At 43.3% G+C, this 26,812-nt stretch overlaps 1 protein-coding gene across 2 annotated transcripts; it reads left to right on the top strand.

The window, feature by feature from the left end:
• Positions 1-462: 462 nt before the first annotated feature.
• Positions 463-25,891, top strand: galm (galactose mutarotase). 2 transcript variants are annotated; one of them, XM_069174748.1, is made up of 9 exons: positions 463-545; positions 2,780-2,986; positions 3,189-3,343; positions 4,748-4,861; positions 5,162-5,254; positions 21,122-21,203; positions 24,593-24,743; positions 24,825-24,999; positions 25,559-25,891. In XM_069174748.1, exons 2-9 carry the CDS (start codon positions 2,800-2,802, stop codon positions 25,634-25,636), a joined length of 1,035 nt encoding a protein of 344 aa, XP_069030849.1. In that variant the 5' UTR covers positions 463-545; positions 2,780-2,799; the 3' UTR covers positions 25,637-25,891. The 2 variants fall into 2 exon arrangements, with proteins under 2 accessions (XP_069030849.1, XP_069030850.1); XM_069174749.1 differs by lacking the exon at positions 463-545 and adding an exon at positions 640-713.
• The last annotated feature ends 921 nt before the right edge of the window (positions 25,892-26,812 follow it).

Below are 26,812 nucleotides of genomic sequence, written 5' to 3'. Positions count from 1 at the left end.
GAATAAAGTTATGCGATGTCTTCCAAACACGGTTTCTCCGGTGTTGTTTTCTTCACTCCTCATGTCGAAAATACATGTTTCTGTAATGTTTTAAAGTTGTCAGCTGACTTGTGACCTGTGACATCATTCGGCCACAGTCTTCCTGGTTTGTGGCTTGTGGCTCTTTAAACACAACCATCAGGGAAGCAGTCACTGTGTTTGATCTTGGTATTTTTTTCTATAAATGAAGAGCTGGAGGGGTGTGGGGGGCTTGCATGGATATTAATTTTATTTAAATGTGTCAAAGGTCAATAAATGAATGAATTATTAATGACCCTAATTGTATCATTATTATTGTTGTTATTTATTTTTTGAAGACCTTTTAAAGACTTCATTCTTGGTGCTGGTTAAATATTTCAAGTCCTGACTCCACCCACTCTGCTGCCTGTCAGGCTGCACTGAGGGAGTAAAAGTGCCCACGAGCTTCGGACCGCGTCATCAGAGGAGGAAGTAGGATGTAAACACGAGGAGGTCCAAAGTCTGTTGGACTTGAGAAGTGTTTGCAGGTAAGAAGTTCTTCGTCGTCTGATTTACTAACTGTCTGACATGTTAGTGGTCCAGAGTCACTTCCGGTGGAGACTCCATTCTGCTGACGGTGCACTTTTTATCTGCTACAGACAGAAGTGTGTGCGCGTGGACGTGAAACTGTGGCTACAAAGTTACCTGCGTCACAGGTGCGTGTGCACCGTATGGACTGAACCACCGTCCGGACAGTGTTGGTGCTGGTGTCGGCTCACAGATCAGAACAGAACTCAGGAAGTCCACTTCAGCTCTGCTGAGGCTGAACCGTTTGTTTTCCTTCTTTTAACTGGTGCACAGTCATCCGAGGGATGATGATGATGATGATTGATGATGATGATGATAATGATGATGATGATGATGATGATGAAGAAGCTGTTCAGTAAGGATGCTGCTGACTGTTGGAGAGAAGTGAGAGTTCTAAATAACTCAATAAACGAACTGTTTTTATTGACATCAAACCAATATATAAGTAGTAAATGGAAAACTACATTTTAAGGTTGGGGGGATAAAAATGAAAACGTGTACAAGAACCTTTAACTTGGTGCGAGCTGATATAGTTTGAATCGCTTTCTGCTTCAGGGAGCTCCAGAGAACTTTTTGTTGAAGGTGATAAAACTCTGCTTCTTATCTGTAAATATACATTTATGGATTTGGGATTTTTCTATTCATTCATGAGACCAAAATACACATTCTTCTAAAATTATAATCTTTCATCAATATTTTCAGGTTTTGCCAGAAATTCTTCTCAAAAATGGGCCAAAATAAATGCACAACAGTCTCTGGACACTCATCACAAAAAACTACACTTTACATCTTTCTTAGATTTGACCTTAATATAGGTTTTGGCTGGATAAAATTGATGAATGAGTTTGAAAGAAACTTCTGCAACTTAAACTAATTAACTAAACTAACTAACTGGAGTCTTCTCATCACCTGATTCCTCTGTGTTCAAAGTGAGGTGATGATGACGCCGACGGCGATGATTCAGAGGTGATTACGTCACACGAGGTGCACCAGGCTGCAAACGTGTGGTTTGGATGGTGTTACTATGGTTACCGTTGAACACCTGTAACGTGTCGTGTGACGATCGCTGGTCTCTGAACCACCTGCTTCATGTTTCCCGGTGTTGCAGTCTCTGCTGTGTTGGTGTTCGTCGTTCAGGCCGCGGTGGTGAAGCAGGCCGCCGGCACAACAACAGGAGCTCATCACTGAACATCCCAGAGAGGCTCAGGTTCAGGGAGTTTACTCCTTCTGTCAGCCGTTGATCATGTTGAAGCTTTACTGTGCAGAAGAATTTCTTTGTATGTAGAGCAAAATGTCAAAGCACAAACAAGTTTTAACATTGTTAAAACTTTGAATGAACTAGAATGAAACTGCAGAAGGACTTTTTAGATGCTGCTTGAATCGGTGTTGATTCAGTGACAGTCGTGATCGAAACATCGATCATAACGAGCGCTTTCAATTTAACGTTGTTTCACTGGGAGACTTCTGACTTCCTGCTGAGCTCAGCAGGCTGTGCAGGTGAAGTGGTGCACAGGTGTCTCAGCTTTTCATCTTTATGTTGATGCCCTGTCGCAGTGACTGAAGGCAGATGTGTGACTGCTCATATTTCATGTCTGCAGATGATCTTGTCGTGCTGCTGTGGAACATTATATCACACACTGCACAGATCTGAAGAACCAACAGGATAAATGTCTGAAGGTTCCTGACTTTAAATGGTCTTATAATGTTCCTGGAGTCTGTGTGAGGTCAGATATCTATAGATCATTTTACTGATGATGATATTCACAGGGAGATTCAGTCTGTGCACAGATGGAGTGAGGACTTGTTCTCCGCTGCTCTACGCTGCCCACCGGTGGACAAACTGCAGAGACGTCACAGAGGCAGTTCAGTGGGAGTGAAACACTTCAAATCTGTGCTAAGATATCTCCTGTTTGAATTCATTTGTTGGGTGAATCTAAAGCTCTTATCACACACAGTCGGAGCTGTTACTGTCTTTTGTCTCTGATAAAGTTTTGAACTGAACTGAGCTACACTGACGTGTGTGTGTGTGTGTGTGTGTGTGAGTGTGTGTGAGTGAGTGTGTGTGTGTGTGAGTGTGAGTGTGTGTGAGTGAGTGAGTGGCTGAAGGATCTGTTTTAATTGGATCTGTCCTCCTCTGTCCTCCTCTGTCCTCCTCTGTCCTCCTCTGTCCACCTCGTCCTCCTCGGCGCTGCAGCGGATGGTATCAGGTCCAGGATGACTCAGGTGAGCTGTCAGCCGTGGGGAGAGGCGTCCGGCCTGGGCAGCGTGGACCTCTGGGTGCTGCAGTCCTCCCAGGTGCGGGTGGAGGTCATGACCCTGGGCGCCGTCATCAGGTCCGTGTGCAGCCGAGGGAAGGACGGTCGGATGGAGGATGTAGTCCTGGGCTACGACCACCTGGAAGGTAGGAGGGACCGAACAAACCTTTCACCTGCACACAGACTAACGAGGCTGCGCAACAGAATCAGGAGGAATGAAATCAGACATCAGATCACATTCAGTAGTCTTCATCATTTCCTAGAGGAAGAGTTGTCAGATGGAGCTGAGGTGAGTTTCAGACAGCCGTTGGTGTGGTGCAGTTATAATGAGCTGTGTTGTGTTGCCAGGTTACGTGTCAGATAAACGGTACCTGGGTGCTGTGGTGGGCCGAGTGGCCAACAGGATTGCAAAGGGACGCTTTGTATTGGAGGGACAAGAGTACCAGCTGGATGTCAACAACGGACCGAACGCCCTGCACGGAGGCCTGCGGGGCTTCAGCAAGGTGAGATCAGTAAATATGTGTCTGTGTTTCACTCACTTGAATGAGTTTGGAGCAATAATTAGTAGAACCGTGGTGTAAAATTAGCTTTTGTTTTCCCGCTCTACTCGTTTCTCCCAGTCACAATTCATTTGTAAAGAGACTCAGAACATGAAGCATGTTGGTGTGATCATAACCCGGATATAAAAGAGTTCGTAGCCTCAGGTCTGTAAAATGGTTCTGATCCAGAAGTGTCTTCAGCTGCAATACCAGCGAGTGCCACTAGAGGTCGGCTCCAAAAAGCCTCCGGCTCCATAGACTCCCATTCAACTTCTCTCATCAAATCCAAAGTGAATAAAATGTGTCCATCAGTTATCTCGGTGTTGTTAGCTAAAGTCACTCCTTCTTATTAGTTTTCTGGAGGTCCATCTGAAAATAATCCCTCATTCATTAGAAAAGAAGATTCAAGAAGACCTGTTTTTGGGGGCGTGTCTGTTTGATTGACAGGCCTGTGGTGCAGTCAGGTTACAGCTATCGGTGGGCGGGACGTAGTATCGTCAGGTTTCCAATCAGATCAGTCAAATCCACCGCTGGCTCCTCCCCCAGCTCGTCCAAATATGGTCACTTCCTGCTCCAAACTGATCCAAACTAGCAAGATGGTGACGGACAGAATCTGAACTGGAGGATTCATAACGTTCATGAACCAACGATGACATCACTGATGGTTGATGACATCACTGATGGATGACGGTTGTTCACAATGTCCTGATTCAATTCGGTTCAGAATATTTCAGTTACCAATTTTGTTTGGAAATGAAACAAAATCTGATTCTCTGTCAAATAAGTGGCGCAGGAAGGTATTCAACTGTAATAAAGAAACAAACCGCAGCTGGAAAAATGCAAAACAAATACAGAAATTTTGATCTTATTTTCTGAGAGGATAATAAGTGTGATCATAAGAATAACAGCATTGTGGCATTAAAATGAATCTGTTCATTCAGATCAAGTGTGTTGAATGTAAAAACAACAGCAACCTCAGTTCAGACATTCAGGTGTGAAAACACCTTCAGAACCACCAGTGTGTGTCTGTAGGACCAGTTGTGTTACTCCGTTCGGTTCTGGATATTTATCCATTTCTTTTCTTAAAGTAACTGTAAATATCTGAAAAAGTTTGTTTTTCTAAGTTATGTTAGTTTTATTTATTGTATCAAGGAATTAACAAGTTCAGAAAAATCTTGATTAATATTATTAGAGATTGTTTCTGCTATTTATATATCTGTTCTGGATCACTGGTGTAAATGTATAAAAAGATGGTTAATAAACAGTAAACCAATAACTGAGTGAGTTTTCTGAGGGTTATTAGTCACTGAGCTCTGCCTGCTTCCGTTTCATGTATGTTAAGCAGAACACGTGTGTTTGCGTGTGCAGGCTCTCTGGCTCGCTGCAGCGGTGGACGGTGGCGTGCAGCTCAGTCTGACCAGTCCGGATGGAGACCAGGGTTATCCCGGAGAGGTCCAGGTCTCCGTGTCCTACACCCTACAGGTAAACACACCTGAGGCACACACTTCTGTCTATTGATTACCCGAGGTTGACCTTTGACCTTTGATCAGTTTTAAATTGATGATTTGACAGTGAACTCTGCAGCCGAACATCCTTCGATGAAGCAGAAGAACCTGTTGATTCATTTATCATTTTAATTAACAGTATTTGTCCCAAAACTCTTTTGTTACCTGAAGATATTTGTTCACACGTTGCGAAACGCCACGTTGAGTTTGTTATCATTTATCATTTTTATTCATTTGTTTTAAATATAAATAAACTGAATAAAATTTGTTTTGTGAGGGGGAAACACTGACTGCTGAATACCGAGCCCGGTCCACCAGAACCACCCCCATCAACCTCACCAACCACTCCTACTTCAACCTGGCTGGACAGGTAAGACCACCTGATCAGTCATGTGATCGTGCAGGAGGTTGATTATCGTAGAAATTAAAGTAGGAACAAGACTCTCCAACTTCAAACTGTGCTGCAGCTCATTTTACTGGAAACCATTGTGTCCCAGTTCAGAGGCGAGATGAAGATCAGTCTCTCCTTACTGGTTCTCAGCTCTGAACCGGCTCAGGATGTTGACTAACAAGGCTGTAAAAAAGAAGAAAGAGGGAAGCTTCAAAAGAAGATAATTAAGTAACCAGTTATCATCTTTTTCATCAAAAACCAAGAACAAAAAAAAATTCATTCTTTATTTGTTGTTTTAAACTGCAGCCTGATAATCTTTATGCCCTCATACTACAAAAAAAAGCACGAATCACAGGTCACATTCCTGCATTAAACTGTGCATCTTTATTTCTGCTATCAGTCAGAGGATATGACCGAGCAAACTACACTGTTACACACTACTACACACTGTTACACACTACTACACACTGTTACACACTGTTACACACTGTTACACACTGTTACACACTACTACACACTGTTACACACTGTTACACACTACTACACACTGTTACACACTACTACACACTACTACACACTACTACACACTGTTACACACTACTACACACTGTTACACACTACTACACACTACTACACACTACTACACACTGTTACACACTACTACACACTGTTACACACTACTACACACTGTTACACACTACTACACACTGTTACACACTGTTACACACTACTACACACTACTACACACTGTTACACACTACTACACACTACTACACACTGTTACACACTACTACACACTACTACACACTACTACACACTGTTACACACTACTACACACTGTTACACACTACTACACACTACTACACACTACTACACACTGTTACACACTACTACACACTGTTACACACTACTACACACTGTTACACACTGTTACACACTACTACACACTACTACACACTACTACACACTGTTACACACTACTACACACTACTACACACTGTTACACACTACTACACACTACTACACACTACTACACACTGTTACACACTACTACACACTGTTACACACTACTACACACTACTACACACTGTTACACACTACTACACACTGTTACACACTACTACACACTACTACACACTGTTACACACTACTACACACTGTTACACACTACTACACACTACTACACACTACTACACACTGTTACACACTACTACACACTGTTACACACTACTACACACTACTACACTGTTACACACTACTACACACTGTTACACACTACTACACACTACTACACACTGCTACACACTGTTACACACTGCTACACACTACTACACACTGTTACACACTACTACACACTACTACACACTGCTACACACTGTTACACACTGTTACACACTACTACACACTGTTACACACTACTACACACTACTACACACTGTTACACACTGCCGCACACTGCTACACACTGTTACACACTACTACACACTGCTACACACTGTTACACACTGCTACACACTACTACACACTGTTACACACTACTACACACTACTACACACTGTTACACACTACTACACACTACTACACACTACTACACACTGTTACACACTACTACACACTACTACACACTGTTACACACTACTACACACTACTACACACTGTTACACACTACTACACACTACTACACACTGCTACACACTACTACACACTGTTACACACTACTACACACTGCTACACACTACTACACACTGTTACACACTACTACACACTACTACACACTGTTACACACTACTACACACTACTACACACTACTACACACTGTTACACACTACTACACACTACTACACACTGCTACACACTGTTACACACTACTACACACTACTACACACTGCTGCACACTACTACACACTGTTACACACTGTTACACACTACTACACACTACTACACACTGTTACACACTACTACACACTACTACACACTGCTACACACTACTACACACTACTACACACTGTTACACACTGTTACACACTACTAAACACTACTACCCACTGCTACACACTACTACACACTGTTACACACTACTACACACTGCTACACACTACTACACACTACTACACACTACTACACACTGTTGCACACTACTACACACTAATACACAATGTTAAACACTACTACACACTACTACACACTGTTACACACTACTACACACTACTACACACTGTTACACACTACTACACACTGTTGCACACTACTACACACTACTACACACTACTACACACTGTTACACACTACTACACACTGCTCCACACTGCTACACACTACTACACACTACTACACACTGCTGCACACTACTACACACTGCTACACACTACTACACACTGCTACACACTACTACACACTGTTACACACTACTACACACTGTTACACACTGCTACACACTACTACACACTGCTACACACTGCTGCACACTACTACACACTGCTACACACTGTTACACACTACTACACACTACTACACACTGCTGCACACTACTACACACTGCTGCACACTGCTACACACTGCTACACACTACTACACACTGTTACACACTGTTACACACTACTACACACTACTACCCACTGCTACACACTACCACACACTGCTACACACTACTACACACTGTTACACACTACTACACACTACTACACACTGTTACACACTACTACACACTACTACACACTGTTACACACTGTTACACACTACTACACACTACTACCCACTGCTACACACTACCACACACTGCTACACACTACTACACACTGTTACACACTACTACACACTACTACACACTGTTACACACTACTACACACTACTACACACTGCTACACACTGTTACACACTGCTACACACTACTACACACTGTTACACACTACTACACACTACTACACACTGCTACACACTGCTACACACTGTTACACACTGTTACACACTACTACACACTGTTACACACTACTACACACTACTACACACTGTTACACACTGCCGCACACTGCTACACACTGTTACACACTACTACACACTGCTACACACTGTTACACACTGCTACACACTACTACACACTGTTACACACTACTACACACTACTACACACTACTACACACTGTTACACACTACTACACACTACTACACACTACTACACACTGTTACACACTACTACACACTACTACACACTGTTACACACTACTACACACTACTACACACTGCTACACACTACTACACACTGTTACACACTACTACACACTGTTACACACTACTACACACTGTTACACACTACTACACACTACTACACTGTTACACACTACTACACACTACTACACACTGTTACACACTACTACACACTGCTACACACTGTTACACACTGCTACACACTACTACACACTGTTACACACTACTACACACTACTACACACTGCTACACACTGTTACACACTGTTACACACTACTACACACTGTTACACACTACTACACACTACTACACACTGTTACACACTGCCGCACACTGTTACACACTACTACACACTACTACACACTGCTACACACTGTTACACACTGTTACACACTACTACACACTGTTACACACTACTACACACTACTACACACTGTTACACACTACTACACACTGCTACACACTGTTACACACTGCTACACACTACTACACACTGTTACACACTACTACACACTACTACACACTGCTACACACTGTTACACACTGTTACACACTACTACACACTGTTACACACTACTACACACTACTACACACTGTTACACACTGCCGCACACTGCTACACACTGTTACACACTACTACACACTGCTACACACTGTTACACACTGCTACACACTACTACACACTGTTACACACTACTACACACTACTACACACTGTTACACACTACTACACACTACTACACACTGTTACACACTACTACACACTGTTACACACTACTACACACTGCTACACACTACTACACACTGTTACACACTACTACACACTACTACACACTACTACACACTGTTACACACTACTACACACTGTTACACACTACTACACACTACTACACACTGCTACACACTGTTACACACTACTACACACTACTACACACTGCTGCACACTACTACACACTGTTACACACTGTTACACACTACTACACACTACTACACACTGTTACACACTACTACACACTACTACACACTGCTACACACTACTACACACTACTACACACTGCTACACACTGTTACACACTACTAAACACTACTACCCACTGCTACACACTACTACACACTGTTACACACTACTACACACTACTACACACTACTACACACTGTTGCACACTACTACACACTACTACACAATGTTAAACACTACTACACACTACTACACACTGTTACACACTACTACACACTACTACACACTGTTACACACTACTACACACTGTTGCACACTACTACACACTACTACACACTACTACACACTGTTACACACTACTACACACTGTTACACACTACTACACACTGCTCCACACTGCTACACACTACTACACACTGCTGCACACTACTACACACTGCTACACACTGCTACACACTACTACACACTGCTACACACTACTACACACTGTTACACACTACTACACACTGTTACACACTGCTACACACTACTACACACTGCTACACACTGCTACACACTGCTGCACACTACTACACACTGCTGCACACTGTTACACACTACTACACACTACTACACACTGCTGCACACTACTACACACTGCTGCACACTGCTACACACTGCTACACACTACTACACACTGTTACACACTGTTACACACTACTACCCACTGCTACACACTACCACACACTGCTACACACTACTACACACTGTTACACACTACTACACACTACTACACACTGTTACACACTACTACACACTACTACACACTGTTACACACTGTTACACACTACTACACACTACTACCCACTGCTACACACTACCACACACTGCTACACACTACTACACACTGTTACACACTACTACACACTACTACACACTGTTACACACTACTACACACTACTACACACTGCTACACACTGTTACACACTGCTACACACTACTACACACTGTTACACACTACTACACACTACTACACACTGCTACACACTGCTACACACTGTTACACACTGTTACACACTACTACACACTGTTACACACTACTACACACTACTACACACTGTTACACACTGCCGCACACTGCTACACACTGTTACACACTACTACACACTGCTACACACTGTTACACACTGCTACACACTACTACACACTGTTACACACTACTACACACTACTACACACTACTACACACTGTTACACACTACTACACACTACTACACACTACTACACACTGTTACACACTACTACACACTACTACACACTGTTACACACTACTACACACTACTACACACTGCTACACACTACTACACACTGTTACACACTACTACACACTGCTACACACTACTACACACTGTTACACACTACTACACACTACTACACACTGTTACACACTACTACACACTACTACACACTACTACACACTGTTACACACTACTACACACTACTACACACTGCTACACACTGTTACACACTACTACACACTACTACACACTGCTGCACACTACTACACACTGTTACACACTGTTACACACTACTACACACTACTACACACTGTTACACACTACTACACACTACTACACACTGCTACACACTACTACACACTACTACACACTGTTACACACTGTTACACACTACTAAACACTACTACCCACTGCTACACACTACTACACACTGTTACACACTACTACACACTACTACACACTACTACACACTGTTGCACACTACTACACACTACTACACAATGTTAAACACTACTACACACTACTACACACTGTTACACACTACTACACACTACTACACACTGTTACACACTACTACACACTGTTGCACACTACTACACACTACTACACACTACTACACACTGTTACACACTACTACACACTGTTACACACTACTACACACTGCTCCACACTGCTACACACTACTACACACTACTACACACTGCTGCACACTACTACACACTGCTACACACTGCTACACACTACTACACACTGCTACACACTACTACACACTGTTACACACTACTACACACTGTTACACACTGCTACACACTACTACACACTGCTACACACTGCTACACACTGCTGCACACTACTACACACTGCTGCACACTGCTACACACTGCTACACACTACTACACACTGTTACACACTGTTACACACTACTACACACTACTACCCACTGCTACACACTACCACACACTGCTACACACTACTACACACTGTTACACACTACTACACACTACTACACACTGTTACACACTACTACACACTACTACACAATGTTAAACACTACTACACACTACTACACACTGTTACACACTACTACACACTACTACACACTGTTACACACTACTACACACTGTTGCACACTACTACACACTACTACACACTGTTACACACTACTACACACTGTTACACACTACTACACACTGCTCCACACTGCTACACACTACTACACACTACTACACACTGCTGCACACTACTACACACTGCTACACACTGCTACACACTACTACACACTGCTACACACTACTACACACTACTACACACTGTTACACACTGCTACACACTACTACACACTGCTACACACTGCTACACACTGCTGCACACTACTACACACTGCTACACACTGTTACACACTACTACACACTACTACACACTGCTGCACACTACTACACACTGCTGCACACTGCTACACACTGCTACACACTACTACACACTGTTACACACTGTTACACACTACTACACACTACTACCCACTGCTACACACTACCACACACTGCTACACACTACTACACACTGTTACACACTACTACACACTACTACACACTGTTACACACTACTACACACTACTACACACTGTTACACACTACTACACACTACTACACACTGTTACACACTGTTACACACTACTACACACTGTTACACACTACTACACACTACTACACACTGTTACACACTGTTACACACTACTACACACTACTACCCACTGCTACACACTACCACACACTGCTACACACTACTACACACTGTTACACACTACTACACACTACTACACACTGTTACACACTACTACACACTACTACACACTGCTACACACTGTTACACACTGCTACACACTACTACACACTGTTACACACTACTACACACTACTACACACTGCTACACACTGCTACACACTGTTACACACTGTTACACACTACTACACACTGTTACACACTACTACACACTACTACACACTGTTACACACTGCCGCACACTGCTACACACTGTTACACACTACTACACACTGCTACACACTGTTACACACTGCTACACACTACTACACACTGTTACACACTACTACACACTACTACACACTACTACACACTGTTACACACTACTACACACTACTACACACTACTACACACTGTTACACACTACTACACACTACTACACACTGTTACACACTACTACACACTACTACACACTGCTACACACTACTACACACTGTTACACACTACTACACACTGTTACACACTACTACACACTGTTACACACTACTACACACTACTACACTGTTACACACTACTACACACTGTTACACACTACTACACACTGCTACACACTGTTACACACTGCTACACACTACTACACACTGTTACACACTACTACACACTACTACACACTGCTACACACTGTTACACACTGTTACACACTACTACACACTGTTACACACTACTACACACTACTACACACTGTTACACACTGCCGCACACTGCTACACACTGTTACACACTACTACACACTGCTACACACTGTTACACACTGCTACACACTACTACACACTGTTACACACTACTACACACTACTACACACTACTACACACTACTACACACTGTTACACACTACTACACACTACTACACACTGTTACACACTACTACACACTACTACACACTGCTACACACTACTACACACTGTTACACACTACTACACACTGCTACACACTACTACACACTGTTACACACTACTACACACTACTACACACTACTACACACTGTTACACACTACTACACACTACTACACACTGTTACACACTACTACACACTACTACACACTGCTACACACTGTTACACACTACTACACACTACTACACACTGCTGCACACTACTACACACTGTTACACACTGTTACACACTACTACACACTACTACACACTGTTACACACTACTACACACTACTACACACTGCTACACACTACTACACACTACTACACACTGCTACACACTGTTACACACTACTAAACACTACTACCCACTGCTACACACTACTACACACTGTTACACACTACTACACACTGTTACACACTACTACACACTACTACACACTACTACACACTGTTGCACACTACTACACACTACTACACAATGTTAAACACTACTACACACTACTACACACTGTTACACACTACTACACACTACTACACACTGTTACACACTACTACACACTGTTGCACACTACTACACACTACTACACACTACTACACACTGTTACACACTACTACACACTGTTACACACTACTACACACTGCTCCACACTGCTACACACTACTACACACTGCTGCACACTACTACACACTGCTACACACTGCTACACACTACTACACACTGCTACACACTACTACACACTGTTACACACTACTACACACTGTTACACACTGCTACACACTACTACACACTGCTACACACTGCTACACACTACTACACACTGCTACACACTACTACACACTGTTACACACTGCTACACACTACTACACACTGCTACACACTGCTACACACTGCTGCACACTACTACACACTGCTGCACACTGCTACACACTGCTACACACTACTACACACTGTTACACACTGTTACACACTACTACACACTACTACCCACTGCTACACACTACCACACACTGCTACACACTACTACACACTGTTACACACTACTACACACTACTACACACTGTTACACACTACTACACACTACTACACAATGTTAAACACTACTACACACTACTACACACTGTTACACACTACTACACACTACTACACACTGTTACACACTACTACACACTGTTGCACACTACTACACACTACTACACACTGTTGCACACTACTACACACTGTTACACACTACTACACACTGCTCCACACTGCTACACACTACTACACACTACTACACACTGCTGCACACTACTACACACTGCTACACACTGCTACACACTACTACACACTGCTACACACTACTACACACTGTTACACACTACTACACACTGTTACACACTGCTACACACTACTACACACTGCTACACACTGCTACACACTGCTGCACACTACTACACACTGCTACACACTGTTACACACTACTACACACTACTACACACTGCTGCACACTACTACACACTGCTGCACACTGCTACACACTGCTACACACTACTACACACTGTTACACACTGTTACACACTACTACACACTACTACCCACTGCTACACACTACCACACACTGCTACACACTACTACACACTGTTACACACTACTACACACTACTACACACTGTTACACACTACTACACACTACTACACACTGTTACACGCTGTTACACACTACTACACACTGTTACACACTACTACACACTACTACACACTGTTACACACTACTACACACTGTTACACACTACTACACACTACTACACACTGTTACACACTACTACACACTGTTACACACTACTACACACTGTTACACACTGTTACACACTACTACACACTACTACCCACTGCTACACACTACTACACACTGTTACACACTACTACACACTGTTACACACTACTACACACTACTACACACTACTACACACTGTTACACACTACTACACACTGTTACACACTACTACACACTGCTCCACACTGCTACACACTACTACACACTACTACACACTGCTGCACACTACTACACACTGCTACACACTACTACACACTGTTACACACTGTTACACACTACTACACACTACTACCCACTGCTACACACTACTACACACTGTTACACACTACTACACGCTACTACACACTACTACACAGTTACACACTACTACTAAACACTACTACACACTGTTACACACTACTACACACTGCTCCACACTGCTACACACTACTACACACTACTACACACTGCTGCACACTGCTACACACTGCTACACACTGTTACACACTACTACACACTACTACACACTGCTGCACACTACTACACACTGCTACACACTGTTACACACTACTACACACTGCTGCACACTGCTACACACTGCTACACACTGTTACACACTACTACACACTGCTACACACTACTACACACTGTTACACACTGCTACACACTACTACACACTGCTGCACACTACTACACACTGCCGCACACTGCTACGCACTGTTACACACTACTACACACTGCTGCACACTGCTACACACTGCTACACACTGTTACACACTACTACACACTGCTGCACACTGCTGCACACTGCTACACACTGCTACACACTACTACACACTGCTACACACTACTACACACTGTTACACACTGCTACACACTACTACACACTGCTGCACACTACTACACACTGCCGCACACTGCTACACACTGTTACACACTACTACACACTGCTGCACACTGCTACACACTGCTACACACTGTTACACACTACTACACACTGCTACACACTGCTACACACTGCTGCACACTGCTACACACTGCTACACACTGTTACACACTACTACACACTGTTACACACTGCTACACACTGCTGCACACTGCTACACACTGCTACACACTGTTACACACTACTACACACTGTTACACACTACTACACACTGCTACACACTGTTACACACTACTACACACTGTTACACACTACTACACACTACTACACACTACTACACACTGTTACACACTACTACTACACACTGTTACACACTACTACACACTGTTACACACTACTACACACTGCTACACACTACTACACACTACTACACACTGCTGCACACTACTACACACTGCTACACACTGCTACACACTGTTACACACTACTACACACTACTACACACTGCTGCACACTACTACACACTGCTACACACTGTTACACACTACTACACACTGCTACACACTGTTACACACTACTACACACTGCTGCACACTGCTACACACTGCTACACACTGTTACACACTACTACACACTGCTACACACTACTACACAGTTACACACTGCTACACACTACTACACACTGCTGCACACTACTACACACTGCCGCACACTGCTACACACTGCTGCACACTGCTAAACACTGCTACACACTGCTACACACTGTTACACACTACTACACACTGCTACACACTGCTGCACACTGCTGCACACTGCTACACACTGCTACACACTGTTACACACTACTACACACTGTTACACACTACTACACACTGCTACACACTGTTACACACTGCTACACACTACTACACACTGTTACGCACTACTACACACTGCTACACACTACTACACACTGCTACACACTACTACACACTGTTACACACTACTACACACTGTTACACACTGCTACACACTACTACACACTGCTACACACTGCTGCACACTACTACACACTGCTACACACTGTTACACACTACTACACACTACTACACACTGCTGCACACTACTACACACTGCTGCACACTGCTACACACTGCTACACACTACTACACACTGTTACACACTGTTACACACTACTACACACTACTACCCACTGCTACACACTACCACACACTGCTACACACTACTACACACTGTTACACACTACTACACACTACTACACACTGTTACACACTACTACACACTACTACACACTGTTACACACTACTACACACTACTACACAATGTTAAACACTACTACACACTACTACACACTGTTACACACTACTACACACTACTACACACTACTACACACTACTACACACTGTTGCACACTACTACACACTACTACACACTGTTACACACTACTACACACTGCTCCACACTGTTACACACTACTACACACTGCTCCACACTGCTACACACTACTACACACTGCTGCACACTACTACACACTGCTACACACTGCTACACACTACTACACACTGCTACACACTACTACACACTGTTACACACTACTACACACTGTTACACACTGCTACACACTACTACACACTGCTACACACTGCTACACACTGCTGCACACTACTACACACTGCTACACACTGTTACACACTACTACACACTACTACACACTGCTGCACACTACTACACACTGCTGCACACTGCTACACACTGCTACACACTACTACACACTGTTACACACTGTTACACACTACTACACACTACTACCCACTGCTACACACTACCACACACTGCTACACACTACTACACACTGTTACACACTACTACACACTACTACACACTGTTACACACTACTGCACACTACTACACACTGTTACACACTACTACACACTACTACACACTGTTACACACTGTTACACACTACTACACACTGTTACACACTACTACACACTACTACACACTGTTACACACTACTACACACTGTTACACACTACTACACACTACTACACACTGTTACACACTACTACACACTGTTACACACTGTTACACACTACTACACACTACTACCCACTGCTACACACTACTACACACTGTTACACACTACTACACACTGTTACACACTACTACACACTACTACACACTACTACACACTGTTACACACTACTACACACTGTTACACACTACTACACACTGCTCCACACTGCTACACACTACTACACACTACTACACACTGCTGCACACTACTACACACTGCTACACACTACTACACACTGTTACACACTGTTACACACTACTACACACTACTACCCACTGCTACACACTACTACACACTGTTACACACTACTACACACTACTACACACTACTACACAGTTACACACTACTACTACACACTACTACACACTGTTACACACTACTACACACTGCTCCACACTGCTACACACTACTACACACTACTATACACTGCTGCACACTACTACACACTGCTACACACTGCTACACACTGTTACACACTACTACACACTACTACACACTGCTGCACACTACTACACACTGCTACACACTGTTACACACTACTACACACTGCTGCACACTGCTACACACTGCTACACACTGTTACACACTACTACACACTGCTACACACTACTACACACTGTTACACACTGCTACACACTACTACACACTGCTGCACACTACTACACACTGCCGCACACTGCTACACACTGTTACACACTACTACACACTGCTGCACACTGCTACACACTGCTACACACTGTTACACACTACTACACACTGCTACACACTGCTGCACACTGCTGCACACTGCTACACACTGCTACACACTACTACACACTGCTACACACTACTACACACTGTTACACACTGCTACACACTACTACACACTGCTGCACACTACTACACACTGCCGCACACTGCTACACACTGTTACACACTACTACACACTGCTGCACACTGCTACACACTGCTACACACTGTTACACACTACTACACACTGCTACACACTGCTGCACACTGCTACACACTGCTACACACTGTTACACACTACTACACACTGTTACACACTGCTACACACTGCTGCACACTGCTACACACTGCTACACACTGTTACACACTGTTACACACTACTACACACTGTTACACACTACTACACACTGCTACACACTGTTACACACTACTACACACTGTTACACACTACTACACACTACTACACACTACTACACACTGTTACACACTACTACTACACACTGTTACACACTACTACACACTGTTACACACTACTACACACTGCTACACACTACTACACACTACTACACACTGCTGCACACTACTACACACTGCTACACACTGCTACACACTGTTACACACTACTACACACTACTACACACTGCTGCACACTACTACACACTGCTACACACTGTTACACACTACTACACACTGCTACACACTGTTACACACTACTACACACTGCTGCACACTGCTACACACTGCTACACACTGTTACACACTACTACACACTGCTACACACTACTACACACTGTTACACACTGCTACACACTACTACACACTGCTGCACACTACTACACACTGCCGCACACTGCTACACACTGCTGCACACTGCTACACACTGCTACACACTGCTACACACTGTTACACACTGCTGCACACTGCTACACACTGCTACACACTGCTGCACACTGCTACACACTGTTACACACTACTACACACTGTTACACACTACTACACACTGCTACACACTGTTACACACTACTACACACTGTTACACACTGCTACACACTGTTACACACTGCTACACACTGCTACACACTGTTACACACTACTACACACTGCTACACACTGCTACACACTGCTGCACACTGCTACACACTGCTACACACTGTTACACACTACTACACACTGTTACGCACTACTACACACTGCTACACACTGCTACACACTACTACACACTGCTACACACTACTACACACTGCTACACACTACTACACACTACTACACACTGCTGCACACTGCTACACACTACTACACACTGCTACACACTACTACACACTGCTACACACTACTACACACTACTACACACTGCTACACACTACTACACACTGCTACACACTACTACACACTGCTACACACTACTACACACTACTACACACTGCTACACACTACTACACACTGTTACACACTGTACAAGTAAGAACTATGAAGTCATAACTGACAAATTTACAAAACGTTATAAAGTCATTTTTAAGCCCCAACAACAGGAGCTGCTCTACAAACTGACTGAATACCACAACTTCCTGTATCTGTTTCAAAATAAAAGCCCTTTAGCGCTCCATAACAGTGCTTCAGTTTTCACCTCGTCTTAACGACCGCTTTAATCAGTCCTAATAGAAAACTCCTGCACACTGTCTGCACCGACTTTTATAGTTTCAGTCTTCAACCTTCATCTGGCAAACTGAACATTGTTTCCGTCCCTCTTTTACTGGACTTCACTCTTACATCTGGCTGGCTGGTGTCCATTTTAATTAGACCGTCCTTATGTACAGTATAAAACCAACAACAAGGTTATTTACATCATCATTTTAAATCTTAGTGAAACTTGGGGTCAAATATTTCTGAAACTGGTCCAGTATTGAGCCAGAGCAGAGAAACAGGCGTGATGTGATGTGTTGTACTGTAACAAACACAGGATGGGCTAAATCTCCTGCAGCAGCCTTTACATACAAAATGTAATAATTCTTGAAGTTAGAGAGCATGTGAGTTTAAAACATCGCAGCATCGACTGTTTTTCACAATAAAAGCCCTTTTGGAGCTCATGGATTCATCCTGTTGAGGATCTGTTTGGTCGTCCTGTGGACAGTTGTTCAACGTGGCCTGAGGGCGCTGCCACTGTTAACAGTGAAGTTCATCCAGTCAGGCCCTTTCATATTCATATTTCACTGGAAGAAGAATTGACTGGTGTTTGTTCCAGGGTGCAGCAGATATCTACGACCATCACGTGTCCATCAGTGCTGCGTCCTACCTGCCCGTGGACGACACGTCCATACCTACAGGTAACGCATTACATCATACACGGTCTCTCATGAAGGAAGCAGACGGAGGCAGAAATGGGATTTACAAGAATCTGAAATGTGTAAATGTGCGTATGCATGTAAATCTGGTACAAACACATAAACTGCTCTCTCACGACACTAGCAGGATTAAAGCAGGATGGGTTTCACATGCTGACATGATAATAATAATATTATACAATAAGTAGTTCTGACCCAGAGATCTGATTGGTCAACGTCCTCAAATCATCATGACATCACATCCTGCTCATCACTACAAATATCACTCCACCTCCTCAATGGGAATATAGAATTAGAATAGAATTTCATCTAATAAGTAATATAATGTAGTTTCTACTTGTTATAGTTCTATTAAATGACCCATTTGGTGAAGTCGGGTCTCTTTTGGTCCTTTTTGGTCGCTCTGAGCACCCGTACCGTAACACCACGGATAGTCACGCACTTACAATCCTAGAGGAGGCTAGCTGGACCGGTTTGGTTTGAACACATGACACGGAGCTAAAATGTTAAAAACACATGAGAACATGGATATCTTTGTTCATCAGATATCTTTGTTCATCAGATATCTCTGTTCGTCAGATATCTTTGTTCATCAGATATCTTTGTTCATCAGATATCTTTGTTCATCAGATATCTTTGTTCATCAGATATCTCTGTTCGTCAGATATCTTTGTTCATCAGATATCTCTGTTCGTCAGATATCTTTGTTCATCAGATATCTTTGTTCATCAGATATCTTTGTTCATCAGATATTTTTGTTCATCAGATATCTTTGTTCATCAGATATCTCTGTTCGTCAGATATCTTTGTTCATCAGATATCTTTGTTCATCAGATATCTCTGTTCGTCAGATATCTTTGTTCATCAGAAATCTTTGTTCATCAGATATCTCTGTTCGTCAGATATCTTTGTTCATCAGATATCTTTGTTCATCAGATATCTCTGTTCGTCAGATATCTTTGTTCATCAGATATCTCTGTTCGTCAGATATCTTTGTTCATCAGATATCTTTGTTCACCAGATATCTTTGTTCATCAGATATCTTTGTTCACCAGATATCTTTGTTCATCAGATATCTTTGTTCATCAGATATCTTTGTTCATCAGATATCTTTGTTCCAACCAGACTGAGCTAGCTGATCAGTTTAGTGTTTCTATGTTCTGTATTTATTCAGTTGGAGACTAGAAATCCTCTCTGTTGCTAGGTGGTTGCTAAGGGTCGGACTACTTCCTGGAGTAGTAAACATTACTTATGTTAAATAAGAGTCTACTGACGCCACTGATTGTTTTCCAATTGTTAGTCATACCCCATGTGTTGCCATGGAAACAGATCACGCTAGCAAAAAGTTTAATATTTTGAGAGTGAGTTTCTCCACAATATGAACACATTTTCATTTGCACTGCATTACGTATTTTATTTAGTTGTTAACTTGTATAATTGCAATAATATTGCTTAAATAATAAACTTTATTTGTAAAGCACCTTTCATACAAGAAATGCAGCTCATAGTGCTTCACAGCAAGAAAATGAAAAAAACAGATACAAAGGAACATTAAAAACAATAGAGAAAATAAATAAATTGCATAACAATAGATAAAATGCATAAACTTAAACATAAAATAAAGCTGTATGGATTTTAAAGGTAGCTCCAGTGCAGGAGATCTGCAGGAGTATCTAGTTAAAGACTATAGTAAAGAGAGATGTTTTGATCTGTCTTTTAAAAGTATGACGTGCAGGAAAGGTGGAGTTGAAGCTGTTAAAGGTGTTTTAGACTTTGTGGTTTGTACTCCGACTGTCACAGTGTTTCAAACAGCATCTTTAAATGTCTCTCAACCAAACACACAAGATGACTGTCAGTTTCTGTGAACGGCTGAGTTGGAGGTGTTGTTTTAAGTACAGGATGATCCTGTCTGTTTGTCCAGCGTTGATGCCTCTCCAACAGGTGGGAGGACAACGCTGCTCACACAAGGAACGGCGTCTATTTCCAGACACGGACCTGGATCTGTGTTGAAGTGTTGAGCTCATGTAGTTCTCATGAAAACGGTGTTTAAAGATGAACACTGTGATGTGGATCCTGTTTTCTAACAGAGGGAGGTCAGGAACGTCTGCTGCTCGGCTGCAGTGCGGTGGTGTGTGTGTGTGTGTGTGTGTGTGTGTTCCAGGCCTAAGCCTCGGGTCAAACCTGACCTCTGACCTTTTACCACACTCATCAGAACCTGCATGGATCACATTTTACATTTGTGCAGGAACTGCTGAAGACAGAAATGAAACCAGAAATATGTTTGTCAAACCCCAGATGTGCACAGCTGTACTGCAGCTGTCCTCGCTGTCCGTCCATCTGCTTGTGCACACGCAGCGTTAAATAGAGAAGCTGTGCAATACAAAGAAGAAGCAGCAGAACAAAAGACACGGGGACACCCAGTGGAGCGGAGGGCCGTCACATGTTACCACCAACCATCAACCATCAGTGATGTCATCGTTGGTTTGTGAACATTATGAATCCTCCAGTTCAGATTCTGTCCGTCACCATTTTGTTAGTTCGGAGCGGTTTGGAGCAGGAAGTGACCATATTTGGACAAGCTGGGGGAGGAGCCAGCGGTGGTTCTGACCGATCTGATTGGAAACCTGACGATACTGCGTCCCGCCCACCGATAGCTGTAACCTGACTGCACCACAGGCCTGTCAATCAAACAGACACGCCCCCAAAAACAGGTCTTCTTGAATCTTCTTTTCTAATGAATGAGGGATTATTTTCAGATGGACCTCCAGAAAACTAATAAGAAGGAGTGACTTTAGCTAACAACACCGAGATAACTGATGGACACATTTTATTCACTTTGGATTTGATGAGAGAAGTTGAACGGGAGTCTATGGAGCCGGAGGCTTTTTGGAGCCGACCTCTAGTGGCACTCGCTGGTATTGCAGCTGAAGATACTTCTGGATCAGAACCATTTTACAGACCTGAAGCTACGAACTCTTTTATATTCAGTCTGTAGTTTTATATCCAGTCTGTGGTTTTATATTTTATATCCGGTCTGTGGTTTTATATTTTATATCCAGTCTGTGGTTTTATATTTTATATCCGGTCTGTGGTTTTATATTTTATATCCGGTCTGTGGTTTTATATTTTATATCCGGTCTGTGGTTTTATATTTTATATCCAGTCTGTGGTTTTATATTTTATATCCGGTCTGTGGTTTTATATTTTATATCCGGTCTGTGGTTTTATATTTTATATCCGGTCTGTGGTTTTATATTTTATATCCAGTCTGTGGTTCCCACTAACTAATGAAACAACAGACTGGACATTGTCACATTATTTTCGTGTAGTGTTTTATCCATTCACGAATGAGTTGCCTCATCTACCCACAGGAGAGATCCGAGCAGTGGACGGGACCCCCTTTGACCTCAGGAAACCGGTTCTGATCGGCGCTCGGCTGAAGGAAGTTCCAGGTCCAGGGTTTGACCACAACTTCTGTCTGTCCTCACCCAGAGATGCATGGACAGAGAGACACGCTGCCAGGTCTGCACAAGTCACGTCCTCTCGCTCACACAACAACAACACTATTATCTTTATTAAGGAAAACATCTTTCATCGTTTCAGGGTGTGTCACCCTTCCAGTGGGCGTGTCCTGGAGGTGTCTACTAGCCAACCAGGAGTCCAGTTCTACACCGCCAACTTCCTGGACGGCTCTATAACGGGGAAGGGCGGCTGTCGCTACGGGAAGCACAGCTCCTTCTGTCTGGAGACCCAGAACTGGCCCGATGCTGTCAACCAGGTAGGACGGACAGAAACTCACGCCTACATCCTCACACAGATCAACTCTCTTTTATTGTTATATTCTTATAATGAAATTGCAGTTTTCTTTGATGACTGAATTTAAAATCTAATAAAGGGTCCAATCTAAAGGATTTATTGACTGATAATGGTGTCAAAGCATTGAAAATTACAATAAAAATAGAGGTAGCAAATATATAAAAAAAAAATTTAAAAAATGCCCAGTATATACAATCTCCTGTATCGGTCCTTGTGACAGCAGCTGGATGAGTCTGGTGGAGAAAGTGCTCCGCTGTCCCGGCAGAAGGTGGTGGAGAAGGTGGTCCGGATTATCCAATATGGATCAGTTTAAATGCAAGTTTGTGCTTCTGAGTCGGAGATGTAACTGCAGCCTGACTGAAGAATATCTCCCTCAGATTTTAGCACGATGTACGTCAGGGACCTGCAGACGGGACCTGTAGGTTTGGAGACTGATGCTGTGTGTGTGTGTGTGTGTGTGTGTGTGTGTGTGTGTGTGTGTGTGTGTGTGTGTGTGTGTGTGTGTGTGTGTGTTTCTTCAGGCTTCATTTCCTGACTGTCTCCTGCATCCCGGTGAGGACTACCGACACGTCACTCGCTTCACTTTCACCACCGTCTGATCTGGTGTCCACCATCAGCAGCACCGAGAAGCAGAAGATTTTTTTTTTTTTTTTTTTTAACGTGTATCGTACTGTTGCATGTTTTTTCCGTGCTCTGCCGACTCTGCAGGATCCCACAGCTGGTCCGTGTGAGGTCTGGGTCTGCAGCAGGAAGCAGGTCGGCCAGTTTGTACAAACTCTGCTGGTGATGAAGTGATTTCTGATCATGTGACACACTTCTTACATTAAACAGAAAATCAATCAGCGGTCCACTCAGTCTCTGGTCATCTGTCCCACTGTGTCCTTCAGCATCAGTGTGTGTGTGCGGCAGGTGGACGCTGCACACATTATGCTACGTAACGTTTGTGTGAGCCTTTACCTGTGTGTGTGTGTGTGTGTGTGTGTGTGTGTGTGTGTGCGCATGTACATGCATGAGTAAGACGTGCTCACGAACACTAGGTGAGGAGGCGTGTTTGGGTGGAGAGGGTATCCTAACTACTTTGCCAGGACATTTTGTGTTGCTATGACAACCTCTCATCCATCAGAAGCTGCGATAGAAGCCGGTGCAGAGCTGGAGAACAACAGGAAGCTGTTCTCCGTGGATCGGTGTCTGTGTGGCTCCTCCGTGTTCTTTATTGACTGAATGCAGCCGAGTCATCGCTCTGAAGTGAAGCCAAAGCCAAAGGGCCTTAAAGTGCAGTTCCACCGACGGCCACCGGGGGGCGGCTCCTTCTGAACTCCTCTCATGACAAACAAAGCCAGTATCTTTTTTCCCACCAGCCATCGCTGTGTTTTTAAGAGTCCCATCTTATCGTTGTGTCCGAGGTCTCACTTGTACGGAGCTAAACTGACCTTTAACCCCCAGAGATTTGTGTTGAAGCAGCTCAGACCTGCTCCCGTGGTTCTTGTTTACGAACACCTGCAGCAGGCATCCCTCAGCTGAAGCTGCCGTTTCCTGGGGGATGCTCATCTTCGCAGGATACGAAGAAGACGCTTCACCAACCACACAGGCCGTATCTCTTTCAACCTGGAGGCCCAAAGATCGCATCTGTGATGTCACAGAACCAAGCTGTTACTCACTCAAGAACAATTCATATTCATACCAAGTTGATTCATTTAGTTGAAGCTCCATCCAGTGACCTGTGTCACACTGATGTGATGAGTGATGTGATGTGATTGGCGTAAAGGAGAGAGGCT

Source organism: Embiotoca jacksoni, unplaced genomic scaffold, assembly GCF_022577435.1.
Source record: "Embiotoca jacksoni isolate LCO1_2020_lvr unplaced genomic scaffold, fEmbJac1.0.p SCAF_60, whole genome shotgun sequence".
In the NCBI taxonomy this organism is placed as follows: Eukaryota; Metazoa; Chordata; class Actinopteri; family Embiotocidae; genus Embiotoca; species Embiotoca jacksoni.
Note: the sequence above shows the minus strand (reverse complement) of the source record. Positions and strands in the feature narration are given on the sequence as shown.